This window comes from Acinonyx jubatus, chromosome B3 (genome assembly GCF_027475565.1).
Source record: "Acinonyx jubatus isolate Ajub_Pintada_27869175 chromosome B3, VMU_Ajub_asm_v1.0, whole genome shotgun sequence".
Lineage (NCBI taxonomy): Eukaryota > Metazoa > Chordata > Mammalia > Carnivora > Felidae > Acinonyx > Acinonyx jubatus.
Genome location: NC_069386.1, coordinates 28,534,334 through 28,561,139, shown reverse-complemented (window position 1 = coordinate 28,561,139; position 26,806 = coordinate 28,534,334). Strand labels below are relative to the sequence as shown.

The 26,806-nt window shown below is 35.8% G+C and overlaps 1 protein-coding gene across 3 annotated transcripts in view; it reads left to right on the top strand.

Moving 5' to 3' along the window:
* Positions 1–26,806, top strand: part of ETFA (electron transfer flavoprotein subunit alpha) — a 75,890-nt gene that overhangs the window by 35,331 nt on the left and 13,753 nt on the right. For all 3 annotated transcript variants that reach the window (XM_015081760.3, XM_015081759.3, XM_027067836.2), the window contains exon 10: positions 25,389–25,454. In XM_015081760.3, coding sequence (XP_014937246.1) covers positions 25,389–25,454 — 66 coding nt within the window. The remainder of the gene's footprint in view (positions 1–25,388; positions 25,455–26,806) is intronic.

The following is a 26,806-nucleotide window of genomic DNA, read 5'->3' as shown; positions in this document are numbered from 1 at the left end:
AAGGTGTTTATGATACTGCTCTAATTGCTTTTTATTGTCTATAAGATCTTCTGGAGTGATAGGTCCTCTTTAATTTCTGCAGTTGTAATTTGTGTCTTCTCTTTTTTGTTCACCTTCTCTTCATCAGTCTAGTGAAAAGTTTCTAAAAAATTTTTAAGGGTTGTGTAGGTGACTCAGTTGGTTAAGTATCCAACCCTTGATTTCAGCTCAGGTCATGATCTCTCAGTTTGTGAGATCAAGCTCCACGTAGTGCTCTCTGCTGACAGTGTGGAGCCTGCTTAGGATTGTTTCTCTCCCTTTCTCTCTGCCCCTCCCCTGCTAACCCATGAGCATGCTCTCCCTCTCAAAATAAATAAATAAACATTAAAAAAAATGTTTTTTTAAATCTCATTGATCCAACTATTTTAGAATAACAGCTTTATTGAGGTATAATTCATATATCATACAATTCATTTGATTAAATGTTTAATTCAGTGGCTTTTAGTACAGTCACAGTTATACAACCATTACCTCAGTTAGTTTTGGAACATTTTCATCGCCCCCAAAAGAAACTGCATAGGTGTTTTGTTTTTGTTTTTGTTTTTTTCTCCAACTCCCCCAGGCCAAGGCAACTAACATTCTACTTTCTGTCTATGTAGATTTATTTGCCTATTCTGGATATTTCTTGTTAATAGAATTATATAATATGTGGTCTTTTATGTTTTTTATTTTCATTTAGCATAATGTTTTTAAGGTTTATCTATGTCATAGTATTACTTTTTATTGTTAATAGTATTCCATTATGTGGATATGCCACCTTTTATTTATCCATTCATAATTTGATGGACATTTGGGTTGTTTTTACATTTTGACTATTATGAATAGTGCAGATATGAACATTCATGTGTAAGTTTTTGTGTGGACCTGTATTTTAATTTTTCTTGAATGTGTATCTAGGGCTGGAATTGCTGGATCATATGGTAACTCTATGTTTAACCTTTGGAGGATCTGCCAAATTGTTTTCCATAGCAGCTATACCAATTTTTATGAACCAAATTTTGGCTTTGTTAATTGTTTTCATTTTCTTTTTTTTTTATTTTTAATCGATTTTTTTCTCTCTTAATTTTCTCCCTTGTGATTACTTTGGGTTTACCTTGCTCCTAAAGTAGAACTTTACTTCATCAACTTTGTATTGTTTATTTTTAAAATTTTGTAAAAAGTTTGTTTGTTTACTTATTTACGTACGTATGTATGTATGTAATCTCTATACCCAGCGTAGGGCTTACGTGCTTTTTTGACTAGGTCAGCCAAGTGCCCCTCTATTGTTTATTTTTAAATTTTTTTAAATTTGATGTGTATTTATTTTTGAAGGAGAGAGAGGCAGAGCATGAGTGGGGGAAGTGCAGAGAAAGAGGGAGACACAGAATCCGAAATAGGCTGCAGAGCCCGATATGGGGCTCGAACCCATGAACTGTGAGATCATGGCCTGAGCTGAAGTCGGATGCTTAACTGACTGAGCCACCCAGGCACCCCATGTATTGTTTATTTTTAAATATAAATATTAAATATATAAATTTCCCTCTTAAGCACTACTTAAGCTGCATCCCACAAATTTTGATATATTGTATTTTTATCTTTTATGTAAAAAATATTTTCTAATTTATAAAATTAGAAATATTTAATTTCTAAATATTTGTGGGGTTTTTTCCCTAGAAAGCTTTCAATTATTGATTTCTAATTTAATTTTGGAGAATATCTCCTTAATATTTCAGTCTTAAACTTTATTGAGATTTATTTTAATGGCCTAACAAATGCCCTATCTTGGTGAACATATGCACTTGAAAAGAGTGTATATTTTGCCATTAGACACTGCAAGAATAAATGTTAGTGAACTTTGAGGATATGATAGCAAAACTATCTGAAGTGACAGAGAGAAAAACACACATACACACACAGGAAAAAAAAATAGAGCATTGTTGAGCTGTGGGACAACTTTAACAGGCCTGCTATATGTATGATTGGAACAGCAAAACTCTTTGAGGAAATAATGACCATAAAAGTTTTAAATTTGATGAAGTCTGTAAACCCACAGATCTCAGAAGCTCAGCAAACCCCAAGAACAGTAAACATGACAGAAACTGCAAGGCACATCATAATCAAATCGATTAAGGATTGATAAAAAAGTTCTTAAAAGCAGTAAAGAGACAAATGTGATTTAAATGCTCTAATCAAAGAGCAGAGACAGTCAGAATGTATAAAAAGCAAGACCTCATCTATGGCAATCCTAGTAATTGATAGAATAACTAGACCAAGAAATTCAGTAAGGGCATGAAGAGTATTTAGACCAGGGGTCAGCAAACTTTATCTGTAAAGAGTAATAAAGCAAATACTTTTTGTTTTGTGGGTCATAGAATGTCTCTTGTAACTATTTAACTCTACTGTTGTATAGCAAACTTAGCCATAGACAGATCAGTAAATGAATGAATGTGGCTGTATTTCAGTAAAACTTTATGTACGGAAACAGACAGCAGTCCACATATTCAACATTTACAGAATAGTGAGCCACATATCTTTCAGTACTTTTATGCTGGGACTCCAGTTACACATATTTTAAATATCTTTATATTCTTCCACAGGTTATGGAAGTTCTGTTCATTCTTTTTCATCATTTTTCCCTCTGTTCTTCAGATTGGGTAATTTCTGTTGGTCTACCATCAGGTCACTGACTCCTTTATAATTTTTAATTTGCTGTTAAAACCATCTAGAGAATTTCTTATTTTTGATTTTATATGTTTCAGTTCTAGATTTACATTTGGTTCTTTCTATAATTTTAATTTCTCAGCTGAGATTTCTTATCTGTGTAATCATTGCAGATATCTTTTCCTTTACATCCTTGATCATACTTAAAATAGCTGCTTTAAAATCTTTGTGTGCTAGTTCTAAAATTTAGGTTATTTCAAGGTTGCCCTTTGATTGTATTTTCGCATTTTCCTGTTTCATTATATGTGTGGTACAATGGTTCTCAAAATTTTTGTCTTAGGATTCCTTTTAAAAATTGAGAGCTCTCAAAGAGCTTTTGTTTATTTGGGTCATACCTGTTGATACTTATGGTATTAGAAATTCAAACAAAATTTTTAAAAATTTGTTTGAAAATAATAAAATCATTTTTTATAATATAAATAACATTTGGGTTAAAAAAACCAAATCTTCCAAAACAAAAATAAATTTAATGGGAATAGTTGCATTGCTTTACATTTTTGGCTTTATATTTGGTTTAATAGAAAATTACTAGATTCTCCTTTCTGCTTCCAGTATGTTTTTTTTATATTAGTCTGATTGAAGTATATGAAGAAAATCCACCATCACACAGATATATAAAGTTGGAAAAGAAGGGAATATTTTAATAGCCTTTTCAGAAAATTGTGGCTATTCTTCTTTTATACTACACCAAAATTTGACAAGTAGTAATTTCTTAAAGGTTATTTGCAATGTGGAATACAAAACCATATTGATGAACTTTTCATATTTTTATATTAAAATCCATTGGTCTGTATTGCACTTTGAATAGATGTTTTACCATCTTGTAACATCATGCATGGTTCATTTAGAAAATACAGGCATATCTTGTTTTATTGTATTTTGCTTTATTGTGCTTCACATATATTATGTTTTTTTTTTTTTAAATAAATTAATGGTTTTTGGCAACCCTGCATTGAGGAAGTCTATGAACACTATTTTTTCAACAACATTTGCTCACTTTGTGTCTGTGTCACATTTTGATTATTCTTGCGATATTTCCAAGTTTTTCATTATTTTTGTATTTGTTATGCCAATCTGTGATCAGAGATCTTTGATGTTATTATTGTAATTGTTTTGGGGTACCATCACCTCACCCATATAAGGCAGTGAATTTAATCGGTGAATGTTTATCACACAGAATACTAAAAAGATGTGTACTCAAAGGCCACGATTTAAAAAACTAATAATTTGCTTCATCATGAACAATCTTAAGTGAAACCAGCTTTTTTATTTTTAAAGTTTTTTTAAACTGAGTATGTGGCCATGAAGAATGCAGTGGCAACTAGTTCAGTTTGGTGCAGCTATCTTGATTAATGCTAAGGCAGCAGCATTTTGACCCACTATTGTTTTTTGCATCATCAGTACAAAAGTCAATACAGTTTTTCCAGGATAAATAATGAGATTCAAAAAGTTATTTAACACTGATTATTTAATTTAGCACCATTTTTGTTGCCAACCATTCACATAAAGGAATTCTTTGATGATTAGTTGTTATTGATTCTGGACAAACAGAACTAAACACAAAACTCAAACTCCAAACTCTGTCTTCTCTTTCAGTTGCCAGCCAGGTTACTTAAAAGCCATCTCACACATGTCGAATGCAGGCATCACCAGAGTTTTGAGCATGGTATATATGCAGTCTGTGATTCTCTGTCTGGATTTTTTTCCTTCCTTCTCAGCTAATGTGGCAGCCACAAATTCTGTTTCTGTGTTTCCTTAACTGGTAAGACTGCAGGTTTCCATCCAAAGTGACTGCTTTCTGACTAGCCTTTATCCCCTGTGGGAAATCTGGAAATGCCCCAAGGGAGAATATAGATGTATAAGGTAAGCCCATCTTATTATGCCTCCCTCCCCTACAGAATTCTGCCTTCTCCAGTGCTGCCTGTCTTGTCTCCAGTGCACTTAAACAGTTGCTGTCTGTATTTTCAGGAGGTTTTAGAGTTTTTCTCTGCAGGAGGATTAGTCTGATACAAGGTATTCATTCCCTCAGGGCCATAAGCAGGAGTTCTAAGGCCCAGAATTGAATGCATTATTTCACATGTGCTCTGATGAGTACAGAGTTGGATTATTATCTTCCTGAATAATATTTTAATAAATGCTACTTAATATTACATTAGGTTTTTGGCAGCCATATCCCACTGTTGGCATGTATTACACTTGTGGACATCCAAAATTTTAGTCTTCTCCTTCGCCCGTATTTTATTGCCAACCATGTCTCCCTTATCTAATAATAATAAAGTATTCCTTTGTGTTTAAAGCTGAACTGTTACTTTATTAAATTTGGGTTTTTGTTCTCAACCATTGGAATCCTCTTGAATCTTTTTTTTTAATTCTTTTTTTTTTAATGTTTCTTATTTTTGAGAGAGAGACACACACACACAACAGAGCCTGAGCGGGGGACGGACAGAAAGAGAGGGAGACACAGAATCTGAAGCAGGCTCCAGGCTCCCAGCTGTCAGCACAGAGCCTGACACAGGGCTGGAACCCACAAACCATGAGATCATGACCTGAGCTAAAGTTGGACACTTAACCAACTGAGCCACCCAGGCGCCCCGAAGCCTCTTGAATCTTTTAAAGCTTGTTTTTTTCTATTCACATTCCAGTCAACTTTATATTCTTTGAAGATCCTGTGTTCTATTTTGTTGCCATTTTGTATAGCTATGGAAAGCATCACCACAGTTTTCTCTGATGAAAATAGTAAGAAGTTCCCTATTCAGGTAAGGGGACACAAAGTCAAATTTTGTTATCCTCACAAAACACTTTTACTTTTGTTTTTGATTATTTGAGAAAATGTAAAATGCCCAGAAAATGCCATGAATTTAGTTATACTATTAAATACATTTTTATTTTATCATTCACAGCAGTTTATACCATATAGATATGGAAGATTATTGAGTGTGTGTGTGTGTGTGTGTGTGTGTGTGTCTCGCATGTTTATGGATTCATGCTTCCTGCAAGAATTAAGAATTTAGACCGAGGGATAGGGAACCACTGGTTCAGCTTACTGTTGCAACTAAGACTTCCATATTCCTCTTTATTTTTTTAATTAACTTTATATTTGGAAGTAATTTCAAACTTAGAAAAAGTTGAAAATTAAAAATAGTACAGTATAGGGGTGCCTGGGTGGTTCAGTTGGTTAAGCGTCCGACTTTGGCTCAGGTCGTGATCTCACAGTTGGTGGGTTTGAGCCCTGCATCGGGCTCTGTGTTGACAGCTCAGAGCCTGAAGCCTGCTTCGGATTCTGTGTCTCCCTCTCTTCTCTCTGCTCCTCTCCCACTCATGCTCTGTCTCTCAAAAATGAATAAACATTAAAAAAATAAAAAGAATAGTACAGTACATATGTATATACACATATATACACAAATTTTCCCTGAACATGCGACAGTAACATCATGACCCCTAAATATTTCAGTGTGTATTTCCTAAGAAAGAAATATTTTTTATATAACCAAAGTATAAAATATATTTGGATTTTGTCAGCTTAAATTCTAATTCCAAGTTTCTATATTATAATGGGATATTCCAACTTTATCATTTAGCTTAGTAACCTTCATTATACTACTGTCCCATCTCCATATGGAATCCAGTTTAGGGTCAAGTATTGCATTTAGTTGCTATAGCTCTTTAGCCTTTAGTCTCATGGTTGTAGTAAGGAGTAACTCTCACTTCTTATTTAGCCTCAGTCTTAGGCAGGCCCTCTGTACCCAGACCTCAGGGCTGGGGCTTTCTTACTCCTGTTCCCCACCCCTCTACATGTAGCCAAACTCTGCCTTTTGTCTCTTGCAGGGAGGTGCTGGGTGGCATTTTGGTCTTGAGATAACTTAGGTGGAAGACAGAGTTTGGAGATACGTAAGAAAATAAATTTTATTCTGTCCATTTGCTAGAGCTAGTCTGTAAGTTTGGCACTAGGCTTTCTAGGAGCCGGTTCATATTGGGAAACAAGATCAGTGTCCTGATTTACAGTGTCCCTAAGGTAAAAATAAACTAATTGCACATGGGAAGCATAATTTGGCCTGTTATCAAGATCAGAGAGAGATATTTATCCCTTGAGCCCTCATAAAGAGGACACTATTGATTAACATCCTCAACAATACTTTTACTATAAATAGGACAGTGGTTTCATAGGGTGTTTTTTTAATAATGTCCCTCATTGTCAGCCAGTTGCCTAATATTTTAGGTACAGTTCTGTAAGGAGCCAGAATTATTTGGTTTGGGGCTTGCTGGTGTGGTTTTCCCAGGATAAAATTTCAGAGTAGTGATTTAGTTGTAGAACTCTTCTTCAGATGAAATCTTCTCAGGAAGCCCCATGAGTAGCAGGGCAAGTGGAAATGAAGTGGGGTGGTATAACCAAGAGGGCTGCTAACATAGCCCTTTCCTTTTTCTTTTTCCTGAAAAGGTCTCTATGGCCCCTCTGCAGAATAACTAAAGCCCTGAGCACATTTTAAAAAATCACTTGTCCATGAAAAACTGGATTGCATAGCCTCATATAGTTTTCCACAAATAGATCTACCTGAAATGAATTTTGATTTTGCCCTCTGTTAGTGTATATCAATATTATGTTGTACCAATTTTTCAAGCTCTTTATTTAGTATTATTTCCCCTATTCTCAGGCACTGATCTTTCTCCTTCTACTTCAGAAGTCAAGTTGTTCTCGCTATAAAAGCAAAACAATACAACTTACCTTTATACATCAAAGAAAGAGGTGAACCCTTTCTAATTTAATGCTAATCTCTCTAACCTGTCCTTGGATTCCATAAATTCCTACCTCCTTCAGGATAGTCCATTATTTACTCCCATGGTCTGGATTCAGAACCTCTCTGTCTCTACTGGCTCATTTTCATAATCTTTTTTTTTTAAATTTTTATTCATTTTTGAGAGAGGGGGTCAGAAGGGGCAGAGAGAGCAAGAAAGAGAATCCCAAACAGTCTCTGCCTGTCAGCTCAGAGCCCCATGTGGTGCTCGAACCCACAAAATGTGAGATCATGACGAGCTGAAATCATGAGTTGGATGCTTAATAGACTGAGCCACCCAGGCGCCCCTCCTTTTTATAATCTTAAAAAAGAAACTTCAGGGCTCCTGGGTGGTGCAGTCGGCTGACCATCAGACTTTGGTTCAGCCCATGATCTTACATTCGTGAGTTTGAGCCCTGCATTGGGTTCTGTGCTTACAGCTCAGAGCCTGGAGCCTGCTTTGTATTCTGTGTCTCCCTCTCTGTCTGCCCCTCCCCTGCTCACGCTCTGTCTCTCTCTGTCTCTCAGAAATTTTTTTAAAAAGTTAAAAAAAAAAAAAATCCTTTGTCTTCCCAACAGCCTCTTTTCCCCACTAAGCTATCACCCATTTCATCTCTCTTGTCAGGCTAAGCTTAAAAAAGTAGCTTACATTTGCTAAATCCACTTTGCTTCCCATTCTTTTCTATTCATTTTTAAAATATGCATATATAAAAATAATATAGTAAACACCTTTGTTTTTTACTACTAAATTAAAAAATATTATAATACAGTTGAAACCCCTGTGTACTCTTTCTTTAATATATATGCTTCCCTTCTCTCAAAAAGTAACCATTACCTTAAATTTGGTGATGGTGATTTCATACATCTCACTTTTACTGTGTATCTACAGTTCCCTAAACAGTCTGTAGCTGAACTTTTCAACTTGAGTACTATGAATGATTTACAAGTGTGATGAGATGTTGATCCTCTCAGCCTTTGGAACAGGAGACATGACTAGCTGGTTTTGTAGCCCAGTGCACCATACAAATGGTACCATTTTCTGTGTGCCATGTTGTAAAAAAGTTGAGAAACACTGATAGGTAATATCGTTTTGTATACATTTTGAAAACATTCTATCAACAGCATACTGTATGTGTTCTTTATGTTTTTAAGTCTCGTGTTTGAGATTCTTCCATTTTAATTCAGGTGAAGGTTTTTCATTTGTGTTTCATTGATGTATGGTATTCTGTTATATAAATATATCACACTTCACCCATTTTCCTACTAATGGATGCTTATTTAGGTAGTCTATAATTTCTGTTGTTATAAATACTGTTCCTTGAAGATTCTTCTGGCTCCTTGTATGTTAATGTTTCCCCAGAGAAGTGTGCCTGAGAGTGAAACTGCTCGATTACCGGAAATGAAGTGTTCACCAAAGTGGCTGTTTACACTTACCAGCAGTTTATAAAACTTACCTTCTCCCATCCTCTTTGAACTTTGGTATTTTTGGTTTTTTAAAGTTTTGTGGTTCTGGAGATAGATGGTAGTTCTGGAGATAGCAGTGATGGTTTGCACGACAAGGCAAGTATACTTAATGCCACAGAACTATGCTTAGCAGTGATTAAAATGGTAAATTTTATGTTATGTATACTTTGCCACAATTGTTTTAAAAAAAGCTTTGCTAGTCTAATGGGCATGAATCTCAGTTTTTTATTCGCTTTTCCCTGATACTAGTGAGGTATCTTTATATTCTAAATTCCATTAATTTTTTTTTTCTCTCTGAATTTCCTGTTCCTATCTTTTTGCCCATTTTTCTATTGAATTGTTCTTATCAACTCTTGGAAGTTTTTAATATCTTTTGGATACTAATCTTTTGGTTATGTGTGCCGCATACATGTTCTTAGTTTTTAGCCGTCTTTTTCTTTATATCTTTTGATAAACAGAAGCTTTTAATTTTAATGTGGTTCAACTTACTGTTTTCTTTTTTGGTATCAACTGTCTGTATTGTGTTTAAGAACTATTTTGGGGCGCCTGGGTGGCTCAGTCAGTTAAGCATCTGACTTCAGCTCAGGTCATGATCTCGCAGTCCATGAGTTCAAGCCCCGCGTTGGGCTCTGCTGACAGCTCAGAGCCTGGAGCCTGTTTCAGATTCTGTGTCTTCCTCTCTCTCTGACCCTCCCCCGTTCATGCTCTGTCTCTTTCTGTCTCAAAAATAAATAAATGTTAAAAAAAAGATTTTTTTTAAAAAGAAGTATTTCCTGGAGGGGCTGGGTGGCTCAGTCGGTTAAGCTTTCAACTTTGGCTCAGGTCATGATCTCACAGTTCATGGGTTCAAGCCCCGCATGGGGCTCTGTGCTGACAGCTCGGAGCTTGGAGCCTGCTTTGGATTGTGTGTCTTCCTCTCTCTCTGCCCCTCCCCTGCTCATTCTCTGTCTGTCTCTCTCAAAAGTAAATAAACATTAAAAAAATATATTTCCTAAGACAAGGTCTTATGATACTCACCTGTATGTGTTTTGAAAACTTTTAAAATTTGCTTTTCACATTTTAGTTTATAATCTACTTGGTTTTATTTTATTTTTTATTAAAAAAAAATTTTAATGTTTTTATTTATTTTTGAGACAGAGAGAGACAGAGCATGATCAGGGGAGGGGCAGAGAGAGAGGGAGACATAGAATCCAAAGCAGGCTCCAGGCTCTGAGTGGGCAGCACAGAGCCCAACACGGGGCTTGAATTCACGGACTTTGAGATTGTGACCTGAGCTGAAGTCGGACGCCCAGCTGACAGAGCCACCTAGGCGCCTCTACTTGGTTTTATTTTGATGTTTGGTGTGAAGTAGGTGTTCAGTTTTTTCCTTGTATGACTAATCTCCTCCTCCACTGATCTCTAGTGTTACCTCTTACAAGTTTATATAGCACACAAGTCTATTTCTGGGCTCTCTGTTCTGTTCTGTCAGTCAGTGGTTTATCATTGTACCTGTACTGTATCTAAAGCTTTAGTAATAAAATTATGTAGTTGGGCAGTATCCCTTTTTCCCCATTCTTCTCCAGAATGGTCTTAGCTGTTCTTGGCTCTCTGCCTTTCTCTTGCAGTTTTAGAATTAGTTTGTCAAACTCCACAGTTGAAGTTTTGATTGGAAATGTAGGTTGTTTTGCCCAAATTTAGTGTGATTCTTGCTATTGTGTAGTTATTGAAAATTCAGAGAACCTTAAATGATAAGAATTCACCAAGGTTTTCGACATAATATAAAATATTTAAAACACCAATTACTTAGTTGTTTCACACTTACTAAACTCATTATTTAGAATGTTTCTGGACAGAAGACAGTGATACTGGATGGTATCAAATATTTCTTCTGCATTGCTCCAAACATGTATGAATTGTTATATGAATAAATAATGAAAGATTTGCTAAAGGCAGATAATTCTTAGTTAATAACCAACGCCATATAATATACTGATTGAGGACTTGCCCAGGTGAGATTTGGTTATGAGAATTAGGAGAATTCAGTGGTGAGTCAGGGTGCATGGGAGGAGTTGGTAAAGGGGCTCACATTCAGATGCTGAGAGGTGATGGACAGTTTTCTTGTCTCCTAAGACTCCAGAAATAGATGCTGTGAATCATTGTCCAAAGCCAGGTAAGCAACAAGATTAAAAAAATCTCCAAATGGATATCTCTTTGTGTTCCCATTAATTGTAGTTATACAGTGTGAACATAAGATACGATCCTGTCAAATAGCTGAGATACAACTGTTGAGTGGACACAAAAGTCTCTATGAGATTCATAAGCACTTTACATGTGCACTCATGCAAATTCATTATTATTCTGTAAAAAAATTTAGTGAGTTCTGGATTTAAAAAGTACAAGTTGTAACAAATATTCAGGCAGCAAAAATTCAAGTGAACTTATGGATGCATAGATTTAATTGGGGTGAGTTGACATCTTTGCAATATTTTGTCTTCTATACAACACCATGATTTTATTTCTCCATTCAAATAGTTTTATAATTTCTTTATAAATGTATACAGATAAATAAGGAATGCTATTGATGTTTATATATTGCTTTCATTAACTTATCTGTAGATTCTTGGGTGTTGTACATGCATAGTCATGTCTTCTCTTCTGGAAATAATGAAATTTTGTCTTATCCTTTTGTTTGATTTTTTTTTTTTTTTTTTTTTTTTTTTTTGGTGCTGTGTCAGCTATTAACCTGGACATTATTAATAGAAGTGGTGATAGTAAATACCCTGTCCCTTATTTTCCAGGAATTTCTTCTAGGTTTCACCACTAGGTATGATGTTTGCAATCTGTTTTATCAGATTAAGAAAAACAAGAAACAGAAGTTTTCTATAATAGTGTCATATAATTATTGCTTACTTGCTTGCTTGCTTGTATAACCTTGGACAAATCACTTCTGTGTACCACAGTTTTCTCAACTGTATAATGGTGATAATAGTCTCTATCTCATGGTAAATAGTAAAGATAGAATAAGTAATATGTAAAACACTTAAAACCATACCTCACATATAGTACAAGTGCTATGTGTTGGCTATTTTTATAATTATAAATCCTTGTTTGCTAAGAGATTTTTTGTTTTGAAATCATGAACAGATTTTGAAATCTTATTTCTATAACTCATATTTGGCAGTCTCATTGGATTTTGTTAGGACATTAATTAATATTTGTTGAGCTTAGTAGAGTGTCAGACTTAAACTATGACTAGAATTTAATTTGGCTTTTTAAGGCTTGGCATATTTATTGGTACTTCCCGTTTTACGTTTTTCTCTGAATTGCCTTTTAGAAGCTCTGTTTGACTTTACGTCCTATCCATCCAAACATATAGGCTTATTGCAATCATTAAAGAATCTGTTATCTACTGCCAGGGAAATATGTTTTTACACTTAGTGCAACTTCTTAGTGGAAGTAGATTACTTTGTATTTTGGTATTTTACTAACAGATCAGTGGTCTGTTTATAACTCTGAGAGTAGGGGAATAGTTACTAAGTGAAGAAGCAGTTTGGGGGAATTTACCAAAACAAGAAATTTTGTTTTGGGGCTTCTGTTTTGAAAATTCACTTATGCTGAAAAAGTCTGTGTAGGAGCAAACTTTATATAGAGTTATTTGTATACAGCTGGGACTGAATTTATGGACTGCTTTTCTGACTTGCTAAAAAGCTAAAGATTGACAAGCCCTTTCATACTGCATTATCCAGCTTGGCTTTTAACTCCGAGAGAACTGTGTTCACAAATTGATGCTCTATTCCTTTGGGGTTGGTATAGAAGCATTAAATTGTACTAAAATATTCATATGTGAGTGCATTTAGCTGAAAGCAATTGATGTTCTATTCCCAAGAGGGCAAAGAGAAATGCTGTATGGACCTGCAGTCCAGAAAACACCCTAAGCATGCTTCTTAAAGGTAATTACGTGGCCAGGATGATCAGAGTCCTTACAGTGAAGCTTAAAATGACAAAGGAGAAGTTGTAGAATTTATAAACTGAGGTTAATATGTATAAATTGTTCAGTTGTGCAACAATTAAAAACTTAATTGGTAAAAATTAGTTCTAATTACATCTTTGAGTTCAAATTATAGCTTTGATTTATTTTCTTAGCTTATTTTCTGATTTTTATTAGACTGATTTCTTTAAACATTTATTCCCAAAGACCAAGATCAGTGAAGTTTTTTATTCATTACTATTTTATATATGAGGTTGAAATTTTTAACTTTTGGAGAGTCTTGAGCTCTTTTTACATGTGTAACTGTTTAAAAGCATGCCACTGTTATGATAAACTGACATGTCTTGTAGGCAGTCAATCTAATTTAACAACTGGCATGAAAATCAATAAGAGTAGACAGATCTTTGTTGCTTTGTTGTAGCTATCTTTGTGTGCTAACTTGGAAAGAGAAAACTATTCTAAATTTCTATTTTTATTCTAATTGTATTTTTGGTTCTTTCATGTAAAAGCTAATTTATTTTCTCACGTATAGTTTCAGATGTGATAAACATGCACACAAATGTCAGAGAACATAAGACATTGTAAATTAAATAAAATGGAGAATTGATCATTTAGCATACATACTTCTGTCCTTGTGTTCACTTTAGGGCCGAAGATAATTGAGCACTAAAATCTTGTACAAAAGAACATTTGAATGACTTAATCTAATATCATTCTATATTAATATTAACTGAACTTAGTCTGAAAAGGAATTTGGGAAATGGTGTTTGGGACAGAAGAATGTATTTCATTTCCTTTTTTGTTTTTTTAAAGTTTATTTTAGAGAGAGCATGTGGATGAGCTGGGGAGGGGCAGAGAGAGAGAGAATCCCAAGCAGGCTCTGAGCTGTCAGTGCAGAGCCCAACATGGGGCTCAATCTCAGTGAGATCATGACCTGAGCCGAAAACCAAGAGTCAGTTGTGTAACCGACTGAACCACTCAGGCGTCCCCTCCATTTCCTTGAAGTGAGGTTACTTAGAGGGTCTCTGGTTAGGTTGGATGAATAGTAAATTTATTATTTTCTTACAGGTACTTTCTTTTTCCATATTATTAGTGCCACTAAAAGTCTTATAACTTTAGAAAGTACTTCAAAGAGTCTTTGTGTAACTTGGGCTGAACTTTACAACTCTGGTTGCTTTTTTTTTTATCTTAAAAAAAATTTTTTTAACGTTTACTTATTTTTGAGAGAGAGACAGTGTGAGCAGGGGAGGGACAGAGAGAGAGAGGGAGACACAGAATCTGAAGTAGGCACCAGGCTCAGAGCTGTCAACACAGAGCCTGATGTGGGTTTCAAACCCACAAACCACAAGATCATGACCTGAGCTGAAGTCAGGCACTTAACCAACTGAGCCACCCAGGCGCCCCTAACTCTTACTTTTTAGAACAGTTTTAGCTTTACAGAAAATTTGCAAAGAAACTACAGAGAATTCCTATAAATCTTGTACTTGGTTTCCCCTATTATATTTCTTTAACATTATGTGAACTATTTATTTTTTATAATTGTCAAGACCACAAGATTCTAGAACTTAAGTTTTTTGAAGATGGAGAATTATGTGAAGGCTTCTGTCAAGGTGATAACTTTCTAATAACTTTTTTATTATGGTATAAAATCTAATAAAATCTGCCATTTCAACCATTTTTGAGGGTACAATTCAGTGGTATTAATTACATTTACAGTGTCATGCAACCATCACCACTATCTATTGTCCAAAATTTTCATCACCCCAAACTGAAACTGTATACCCATTAAGTGGTAACTCTCCATTGCCTAACCCCCACCCCTGTTTCTGGTAATCTCTGTGTACTTTATGTCTCTGTGATTCTTGCCTATGCTAGGTATTTCAAGGAGGTGGAATCATATAATATTTGCCCTTTTGTGTCTTATTTCATTTAGCATGATTTCAGATTTCATTTATGTTGTAGCATGTATTAGAACTTCATTTCTTTCTATGGCTGAAAAATATTCCAGTAATCTTCCATGAACATTTTGTTTATCCATTTATCTGCTGGTGGGTATTAGGTTGGTTTGTTTTCACCTTTTGCCTATTGTGAATAATGCTGCTATGAACATACACATACAAGTATCTGTTTGAGTCTGTTTTTAGTTGTTTTGAGTATACATCTAATTGTAGGATTGCTGGGTCATATGGTAATTCTGTGTTTAGCTTTTTGAGGAACCTTCAAACTGTTTTCCTCTGGTTACTTTATAGCTCTCATGAGGTCCTGGGCATAGAAGTTACCTTAAGAATTTTAGAGTAAAGATCAAGAAATGCTGTGCAGAAGCAGTGGCCTAACTCTTCTTAGTAGTTTTAGGAAAGCGGCAGCTTGGTAAGTGAAAAGAATACTGCCTGGAGGTCAGGTTCTGGTGCCATCTCTGTTTTGTGGACCTCAATTTTTTCATTGATACAATAAAGTGATTACATAGATAATCTTAGAGATGCCTTACTACTCCAAAATTCTATGTATGTATATATAATTTAGCATGTTCTGACTTAGATCAACTAAAACCTTGCTGACAAAAAATTTTATAGTCAGATTTCTTACTTGACCTGCTAAAATGCAAAGGTCTGTAATAGACTGATTGTATATCTAAGTGTTTTGATGGCATATACCCAAATATTTCAATGTAAATTAATCACCTGAATAATTTTAGTAAAGTATATAATAATATTCACTTTTTCTGGCTTATGTTTAAACTTGCATTGCAAGTCACAATGCAGTTGATGTTCTTATTTTCTAAAAAAAATCTTTTAACTTTGCATTTGAGCAAATGGGTTATTAAATTTATATTTTGAACTAAATAGGTGTATAATGAAGTATAGGCTAGTGGTATAATTTGTCATCTGCTTTGGACATATTGTAACTAAGCTGTTGTGAAGAAGACATTTACTTGGCTTCTTCTGGGGAGAAAAGGTGGGCCGGAGAAAGAATATAGATGTACTTATGTCTAAAGATGAATTTAGGATTTCAAAGAATCTTTGTCTAAAAAATCCAAGCTATATATTCTGTGCCTGGTAAACACCAAGTCCATCACATTCATGTGAGGAACCTTCAGAGGCTACATGAAGACTGTTACTTTTTTTTCCTAAATGGGCTTTCTGGCTTTGCTTCTAGGCCTTTCCCATTAGGTTATTTAGACCAGATACTGACTTCATTGAAAACTGGATCAAAGTTTTTATCTGAAAGTATTGGCTAGTTTTTAGTACATATTGTATAAACATTGTCAACAACAATTAAGAAATAATTTCCAACTCTTGCCTCTTCTGTGAGTCAGTCTCTGACGGACTTGTAGCTAGTCTGTGTTTATGGAGGGCCTGCAAATTCCAATTGATATGCAAGTGGTTGGTAGAGAGAGGAATATAAAAGATGTAGCTTATGTCCCTTCTCAGAATATGAAACTTATAGCTGTTGTACTGATATCTTTAATAACATGGGATACAAATTGTTAGCTAAAATTGATAGTACTTTTTTATATATAAACTTCAGTTTATATATAACTTAAGTTTATATATAAGTTAGCTGTTCATTTCGTCTCATCTTGTGTTAGTGTTTTTTCTCTAAGGTAAATATGCTCACTGCACTTTTATAGACTAGTGGCTTCAGTTGAAGTATATTACCAGTACTGTCATAATATTCAGTTATTTGTGGTGTAGTAGAAAATGTACTGAATTTAATATTAAAGTACTTGGGTCAAGAAGCTGGCCTTTTATAGGTACACTATATATATAAGCTTGAACAACACACCAAGCCTGCCTGAGCCTGTGCTTTCTCTTCTATAAAATGGGAATACTTTTTTTTTTTTAATTTTTTTTTCAACATTTATTTATTTTTGGGACAGAGAGAGACAGAGCATGAAGGGGGGAGGGGCAGAGAGAGGGAGACACAGAATCAGAAACAGGCTCCAGGCTCTGAGCCATCAGCCCAGAGCCCGACACGGGGTTCGAACTCACGGACCGCGAGATCGTGACCTGGCTGAAGTCGGACGCTTAACCGACTGCGCCACCCAGGCGCCCCTGGGAATACTTTTTAAAAATTTTTTTATTAAAAAAATTTGTTTAAATGTTCATTTATTTTTGAAGAAGAGTGTGAGTAGGGGAGGGAGAGAGGGAGATACAGAATCTGAAGCAGGCTCCAGGCTCTGAGCTGTCAGCACAGAGCCTGATGTGGGGCTCGAACTCGTGAACCACGAGATCATGACCTGAGCCGAAGTCAGATGCTTAACCGACTGAGCCACCCCGGTGCCCCTAAAGTAGGAATAATTTCTATCCCATAGAGTTATTGTTATAGTTAAGTGAGATAATGTATGTAAGGTACACCATGGAACTCTAATGATTAGTATACCATCTTGACTCCTGATAAAACCTGAGGTAGTCCTAGTATAGGAGCATTGTCTCATGGCTGGGACATACCTTCAGCTTTAAACCAAGAGTATGGGTAATGTCCTCCATTCATGTTAAAACTCAGTTTAGCCATAATCCTGCCTGAGAACTTCATAATATAGGCAGAGAACTGTTGGAGAAAAGACCCATAGATAGTTGTGCCTTGTGTTTTGGAGCCTCTTCCAAAAAGAAAAGAAGCTTAACACAATTTGGCAAACAGAGGAAATAGTTTGGCCTTTTAAATGAGCAACAGGATGAAATACAGCAATATTAATGCACAGGAGACTTGTAGTAATTAGAAAATATAGTTTGGTGAATCTACTTCTCAGAGATATTCATTATTTGCTATGATAAATTCCATTTAATTCCTAACATGGCATTTGTCCTCTGTTTGTGTGTTGTGTTTTAGCTGTAACAGTTGCTGTTTAAGGTAATGCCTCTGTAGTCTTCTAAATAAGAAGGTTGAGAAAGCATTTGTTATCTTGTAAAACTGTTGTCCTGTCTGCGACAGTCTTAGGGGTATTGTTTTTGAGCACGTAATATTGGATCTCTGAACTCTAGAATTGCTTTTATGTTCCTTCCCTAGCTCTGGAAAAGGAGACTGTTGGTAGAAAAGAAGTTTTAAACCTGATTTTTAAAGAGATGAAGCAAGGGTGCCTTTGTGGCTCAATAGGTTGAGCGTCCGACTTTGGCTCCCGTCATGAACTTGCAGTGCGTGAGTCTGAGCCCCGTGTTGGTCTCTGTGCTGACAACTCAGAGCCTGGAGCCTGCTTTGGATTCTGTGTCTCCCTCTCCCTCTGTTCCTCCCCCTTTGGCACTCTGACTCTCTCAAAAATAAATAAAGATTTTTAAAAAATTATTTTTAATTTGCTTAAAAAAAATAAAGAGATGAAGCAATGTTGGCTCAGCTTCTCTGCTCTGAAAGCTTCTAATTAAACTAATATATTCTTATTTTGTATAAACAAAAAGGTAGATGTTTACACCTTTCCTTTCTACTTTTTTTAAAGTAAAGCAGATCTGAAGTTGCTATAGGCAGAATACTGCCCAATTCCAGGAAAAAGTGAATGTATGAGTTTATATCATAAAACTCATGTAATTTCAATTTCATATATATATGTTTTACATAGCCAATATGGGTCTTGGTATTGATACTGGGGAATGTATCTCTCTATATTAAGATTGTGTTCGAATTTTGCAAAGAAATTTACCCCAACTTTCTAAACCAGTCTAGGAAGTTGGGCGAATTTCTAGCTTTACAGCTAGTGCTAAATGCAATAAAGAAACTAATAGGTATCAATGAAAAGAAATTTTTCCAATACATTATCCCAGAAGAATTGTATCAAATTAATAACTTCCTTGAGATGCTGGTAGTTGCCACTTTAAAGTGGAATTTAGGGGTGCCTGGGTGGCTGAGTCAATTGACTCTTGATTTTGACTCAGAGCATGATCCTAGTGTCATGGGATTGAGCCCTGCATCAGGTTCCATGCTGCGCATGAAGCCTGCCTGAGTCTCTCTCTCTCTCTCTCTCTCTCTCTGCCCCTCTCCCCCACTCTCTCTCTCTCAAAATAAAAAAAATAATAAAAAGTAAAGTGGAATTTAGATAATAGTTGGCTGTCCTTTGCCTTCTACTTTAGAGATTTAGTGATCATTTAGTAATAATAACATTAATAATAACACCAAACATATTTTGAACACTATACATGCACTGTGTTATTTAATAATCACAACAGTTGTATTAGCTGCAGTTATTTATCTCCATTTTGCACATGAGGGGATTGAGATTTTGAGAGGTTAAATAATTTGCCTGAAAACAGATGGTAGGGAAGAGTTAAGATCTGAACCCATCTCTCCCTGATCTTTCTTATTTAGTTATATTAGTGATTGAATAAATGTAGTGGTTTTGTGTTGTGTACTTACGCATTTCAACTTTCTTGAGTTGAGATCTTAGCTCGTTAATTTTCTATCCTTGTTTCCTAATATAAAAAATTTTTTAAGTTATAAATTGTTTTTTGTTTTTGTTTTTTTGTATTACTTTAGCTACATCCTACAGGTGCTGATATACTTTGCCCTTTTTTGGTGTTTTGTTCCAAGTATTGTGTGTGTGTGTGTGTGTGTGTGTGTGTGTGTGTTTATTTTATTTATTTGTTTTGAGAGGGAAAGAGAGTAGGGAAGGGAAAGAGAGAGAATCCCAAGCAGTCTCCCTGCTGTCAGTGCAGAGGCTGATACAGGGCTTGAACTCATGAACCATGAGATCATGACCTGAACTGAAATGAAGAGTCAGGTGTGGGGCACCTGGGTGGCTCAGTTGGTTAAGCGTCCAACTTCAGCTCAGGTCATGATCTCATGGTTCATGGGTTTGAGCCCAGCATCCGGCTCTGTGCTGATAGCCTAGAGCCTGCCTTGAAATCTCTCTCTCTCTCTCTCTCTCTCTCTCTCTCTGCCCTCCTCCACTTGTGCTGTCTCTCAAAAATAAATAAGCATTAAAGAAAAAAAATTTTAAGAGTCAGGTGCTCAGCTGACTGAGCCACCCAAGCTCCCCTTGTTCCAAGTATTTTTAAATTTCTATTTAAACATTTTTTTTAAAAACTCAGATTATTTAGATACTTTTTTTTTGGAAAAGTATGAGTTTTTAAGGATAGATTTTTTAGGTCCTTCTAGAGTTTTAAGAAATATATTACTTATGAGAGGACAAAACTTGATAGTTTCTTTTCAGAATAAAAATTAACTGTATTAAGCCAGTAGTTTTCGTGTGCTTTTGGTTTTCCTGTAATAGTCCACACTACCTGAAATTTGATGGACTTTTGTCATCATTTATGACACTATTGGCTGCTCTTTTGTTTAATCTTGATGCCTCTCATGCTGGTCTTCAGCTTTGTTATACTACTGACTTTTCCTTTTCTTTCTCTTTCAAAGTTTAAAACAACCTATAAATGCTCTTATTCTGAGCCAATACAAGCAAAGCAGACACGTGAAACTAAAGTCGTTTTATCTGTAGCTCTCCTTTCAGACCATGTGCTACAGTACCTTTGTAGAGTGTACAAGAAAGTTCTTTAGCTTATTCTAAAATTATCTTGGATCTGTGCTATCCAGTACGGTAACCACTAAACTACATGTGGCTATTGGACACATGAAATGTAAATTAGTCTGAATTGAGATTATTATTAAAATTAATTTCACCTGTTTTTTACTTTATTTAATGTGGCTAATAGAAATTTTAAAATTAAATATGTGGCTCACACTATGTATCTTTTTTGGATTTAACAACATTAGACAAAAATTGGCGTTAGACAAAAATCACAATGTGTAAGTCAGAGACCACTTTCTCCTTAGCTTCTGCACTAAAATCCTCTGGAGAGTAGGACTCAGATAACACCCCTTGAATTCCAGGTTTCCTGCACAAGGTTTGGGTTAAGCAGGAGTGATGTTAGTACATTCTTTCTGAAGAAAGTAACTGAAATTCAAATAATCTACCAGAGAATATTCTGGCCATGTTGATTCCACAGGTTGGTTAGATTTCTGTAAAAGTATTTTAAGACTGCATTGTAGTCATCTTTCTGTTTATCAGACATGCAGGTTTATCAGTAAGCTAGGACCAGTAAAACCTGCATTTAATAGCTTATTTTGTCTGAAGGACTAAGGGAGCCAGAGTAGATGGGATAAGCTGCAAAAGTGGGCTCCTGTTGGGCAGAAGATAGAATTGACTACAGAGCAGTGTCATCCCCTGACCTTTTCATTTCTCAGTGGCAGATACTGAAAGCATTTGCACAAGAGACCAGAGCTCTGTCATACTTTGATGTTTTTTCCCTTAGCTTGGATTATAGATTTTTATTACTTTACCTTAACCTATGTTGCTAGACTGTGAGCTTCTTGAGGACATGGGACAAAGAATCATAGTTGTCTTTATAGCCCCTATAAAGTATAACAGCAGTATCAACAACTATGAAGTCATAGTTAACTCTCAACTTTTTAGCCTCTCAACTTTTTCCTGTTATGGCATACTTAGAAAATTACAGTATTTGTACCACAGAGAATTTTGGCTTCCCTGTGCTTCTAGTCTATACAACTTTTTTGTATGAATTAGGAGAAAAGTACCCCTTTCTCAAGTTACTTTACTGCCATCTGTTGGAAAATTATTGTAATAAATATGCAGTTCTGTAATGACTATAAGTGATGGCTCCCTCCAGAGCTGTTCCGTGTACATAGTACATAGTACATAGTACATAGTACATAGTACATAGTATATAGTACATAGTTGCTCAGCTGTACATAGTAGCCTTGAGATTACCTCAGGAGCCCACCTGGCCAATGAGTGGGCTGAGGAAATCAATATTTGAGCATACCTGAAGGCACATCAGTGTCTTGGGAAACTAGATACTATGCCAAGGACTGAAGCCTCACAGTACCCTTTGAAGTAGGGTTCTTATAATTCCAGTTTTTCAGGTGAGCAAGCTGAGGCATAGAGGCTAAATAGCTGGCCCACAGTCACAGGTCTACCAGGTGGCTGAACTGGAATATAAACCTAGGCAATGCAATTCTAGAGCCTAGGTTCTTAATCATAGTGATATACTCCTCTTGTAAACCTTTGTTAAACCACACTGGATGCAGCACTTTCCAAGCCCTATTCCTGTTTTCATCTCAGCCCACTGTAAGGTATTTTAGAGCCCTGCCCCTGAATTCTTTTGTTGAGCCTGTAGCTGTAGTCTTTTTTAGGTTTTGACAAGAGAAGAGTAATTTGTGCTTTCTCCTACTGGTCCTTGTTTCTGTTGAAGTGAATGCCATCCCTTCTTTCTATTTCAGAATAACCTCTGGTCCTCTTACCACCCTGGTGGCTTTCTTTTTCCCACAGTCCCATCCCCATTCTTCATTTGCAGAATGACCATCCCAAACTGCTGCCAGCTCATGTAGGTTGATCTAGTCTCACTTCTAGATTCTCTCCCTTTGTTAAGGCTGCTAGGATTTTATCTCCAGAACTACCCCTCCCTACTTCTGTGTCTGTTCCTTTCTTTAATCCTACCTTTTTTTGAACCCTTAATTGCTGTTCTTCCCTCCAAGTCACCTCTCATTTTCTCTCCAAACTATCTTACTTACTATCTGATTTTAGAAGGAAAGTGCCTCAGGGCAGGGATTGCCTTGTTATGTTGTGAAGCAGTGTCTAAAGTGCTCCATAAATTAGCATCTGTGGAGAGTTTTATACATACTAATTATTATTATTGAAATACAGAAATGCTTTCTGAGCCATGAGGAAGCATCCTAAGATAATAGTCTAATTGCCTGTACATGTTTTTTAAAAAAGAAGAAAAAAGTCTCTCTTCCTGCCTCAGAGAGCTATCAGATCTCAGAACAGAAGCCCAAATCCCAGGACTCTTTCTGGTTATTATTTCAATGCTTTTATATTTATTCAGAGAACCATGTTTGTAAGACAGTAAAATAAGATCCTGTTGGTCATGTGAACCTATTTGGACCACTTATACTGGTCAGAGAGGCAGGAATGGCCCCTTGGTTTGCTTTGGCCCAGAATCTTTTATTTCCTTAGTGACATTTATGGTTAAAGTCAATGGTATTCATATCTCATGGGGTTTAAAGTAAATTTCATTTATATTTATGTAGATGTTTACTGCCAGGATGATCATTTTTTATTAGCATTTTATGATGCAAATGGAGAAGCTTTTAAGACTTGTTGAATTTTAATGTAGACATGTATGTTAGAAGGACTCATTTACAGAATTATTGATCCTTTACAATGCTTGCTTTGAGAATACACTTGGAAGAGTGGTTAGTGAGACAGTTTTCTATCTGTACGTTTGTCTTTCTAAATAACTTGCTTTATAAATCTTATTGTCCTGGTTTTCCTGAATGTGAGATTTATTAGTAAGTGTATTTTGATTAACAATTTAATGAATGATCTTTTGTGAAAAAAATGCTAGTCAGAATAAACTGAAATGGTGTTAAAATTATCATTTGAAGTTACCTGTAAATCTTAAATAAAAAAGTGGTGCTTTTTCAAAGAAAAGAAGCTTGTTGACCACTCCATGCCTGATCATATATTATATATATATAGATGAGATATATACATCTCATATATATGTGATGTATATATCTCATCTATATCTATATCTGTATCTATCTGTATAGATAGATTGTTGGGATTGGGATTGTTTTTTATCCTTTCCCATACATTTTACTTCCTGCAGCCTAAGACAGTCTTTTAGGCCAAATTGCACTTACTTATCTTTATAGAGCAAGTTGAATTGGGAAACAAGCCCACATAATTTTTAGATGATTTAACTTACTTTGGGGATTAAGTTGTTTCCTTTTACAGGGTACACAGTGGTACCTTGCTGCTCTAGAAGCAGTTGGACAATTTATGCCTTTAAAGATAAGACCCGGGGGATATACCATCCCCTGGCCTGGTCCTGCTGGAAAGAGTTAATAGATTTCAAGCTGCATAAGAGCTTATGGATCATCTATTCTAGTAGTTCTTAGCTCTGGCTGCACATTAGAGTATCCTGTGGAGCTTTTTTAAGAAGCTCTAGTGTTGGGGCTGTACCCCTTCTGTTTGCAATTGGGGAAACTGAGAGAGGGAGAAATTGGCTTGTATCCAGCCACATACCACACATGCTTAGGTATTATGAAAAATCCTTATTCTCAGATCTTAGTTGAAATGCTGTCACATTTTGGAGTGAGCAGTTATTAAATTAGATCATAAGCAGTGCAGAAAACAGGGTGGGACCACCTGACACTGTCATTGACTTTGAAGTGTCTACCCAGTAATAAAACATATAAAAATAAAAAGCCACCTTCAGTGCCTTCCACCTTAATCATATTGAGGAGAGTCTTTACTGTCAGTTGTGATGAAACCGTAGTGTCAATCTGTTTACATAGTGGGTGAACCCCCCTACCCAAGGTAGGACTTGCTAGTTCAGTTTAGGTGTGGGGAAAAGCTTTTCAGTTAAAGCTTTAATTATATCCAATAGATAGAATGGAGCAGCTAAGCTCTTTTAATTAAGCACTGATTAAATTGGTTTTCCATGATAGTTTTAATTTTCAAACATGGACACTTTAAATTTTTTAGATAAGGGGACAGAGAGCAGCAGTCAGTTATCATTTTCTTTATTACTTCAGTTATTACTGGGGGTGAAGGGTTAGGAGGAGGCACAAATACTGTCATCAACATTTACTTAGAAACTACAGTGTGGGGCCCTTTTATTAAGTGCTAGAAATACAAAGGTTACGCCTATGCCTTCAAGAAGTTTATATTCCTTACTTAGGGAGACTGTGTGTGCATGTACACATGCATATGTGTCTGTTAGAACCTCTTGAGGCTGATTTGTAGTTTTGGTTTTTCTGAATATGAAGTCTAATAAATATATCCTAATTATCATTTTTAACAAATTTCTTTTTATGAGAAGCCAGACAAGTCAAAATATATTTTAGTATGTGTTTATATGTTAATGTACATTGTGTGTATATTGTGAATGGATATATACAGAATGATGAGTTAAAGTGTGATTATCTAAAAGTAGCCCAGGGACGCCTGAGTGGCTCAGTCGGTTAAGCGCCTGACTCTTGGTTTTGGCTCAGGTCATGATCTCGTGGTTTCGGGAGTTCAAGCCCTGTGTCTGGCTCTGCACTGGCAGTGTGATCCTGCTTGGGATTCTCTTTGCCCTTCCTCTACTCGTGCTTTCTGTAAATGAATGAATAAATAAATAGCCTAGACAAAAAGTGCTACCTCACAGGAAATTGTGAGATTAAGTGAAACAGGTGATGTAAAATGCTTAATATAGTGGTTGGCACATATTTAATGCTCATAGATTCTCATTATCCACATGTTTATTATTCAGAGGAAAAAGAAGACTATGGATTAGGGAGATCAGGGAAGGAGGTAAGCATAATTTAAGTAATACATATTGCATCTTTTCTATTTAAACTATCTTCAGTCTGAGACCTGAATTGCTAATAGCACATACTGTGGAAGATACAATATAATATATATAACTATGTATTAATGATAATGGTCTCTTTTGTTTCAGGAGCTTTATATTGCTGTAGGAATATCTGGAGCCATCCAACATTTAGCTGGGATGAAAGACAGCAAGGTAACTACACAATAATAATGATCCTAAAAGAAAGATTTTTATATTTTAAAATTTTGGTTTCACTCTGTTTCCATATAGTTATACAGTGTATGTAAATTCAGCCATTCAGATTAACATTTCTTTCAGGAACTGAAAGAAGTACAAGCTGCTGTTCACTGATTGAAGGTGTACCATTGGTAGGAGAGGCAGTGCCATGTCAGGAAAAAAAAGTGTGACCCTGAGTCCCAGCTTTGCTACTAGCTTACCACATGATGTGTCCTGTCTGCACCTCTGTTCTTTGCCTAACACAGGTGTTGGTTGATGATGTCTGAGGTCCCTTTCAGCTCTGAAATTAGTGGATAGAAAATTTAGGGTGAAAACAGCTTGATGAGGTTCTGACCATCTAACTAGTTTATGAGATTTCTCATCCCTGCTTCTCTATCTGCTTTACCCTGGTCCCCTAAAAGTCCCACCCTCATATGTCAGCACAGCTCCTCTTCTCAGGCTGTTACTAAAGTGTGACGGACACATTTGGAGTTGGAGCATCTTAATATCTGAGTAATTGTTAAAAATACAGGATGTAGAGGAAACACTTGATTTTAAATTGCTGCTTGGACTATATCGGGAAGTCCTGTGTAATGACTCTGTGAACATATATTTCAGAATATGACACATTAATTCATGCATACGAATGTACAGTTTGAATTATGAACTTAGTCTTTCATGAAGACAGAGATGCTTCTGACACTCTGGCTTTTATGCATTCAGATGGAAGTTTGATGTAAAAGGTAATAAAACTTTTAACAGGTTTAACTTCTAACTTGAAAAAAATGCATCCACTACCTCCTTGTAACCTCTAAATGAATTGGCCCAAAACCAGTCAGATTTCACAGTTGGATGGCAGGTTTCTTTACTGAGATATGAAAACAAGCAGTGCCAATGGGGAAAATGTTATTGCTGCATTAAAGAAAAAAAAAACACTCTAGTACAGTAACCTTAAAAAATACTTTTAGCTGGGCCAGTTCAGACATATCTAATTCTGCTTCTCTAAAATAAAAGATTCTTCCTGCCAAGAAGTTCCTGGTAAAAATTGTCATCCATGCCAGCAGGACTAGCTTGCAGGAGAGATGGAGTAGCTAGTATATGTTAAAGCAAAAAGGGAACAATTGAAGTAAGGAGACCAGTGTTCGGGAACAATCTATAAGAAGAAATTTGAGCCAAGAGTTTGTCTGTTTATGCAGTCAACAAATATTTATTAAGCACTTAGTTTGTACCAGATGCTGGGGATGCTTAAATGAAAAAGGCATAGCCCTTGTCATCAGTGCCTTATGTGGGAAACACAACAAATTTTGGTTAAGGTCAAAAATGGGATA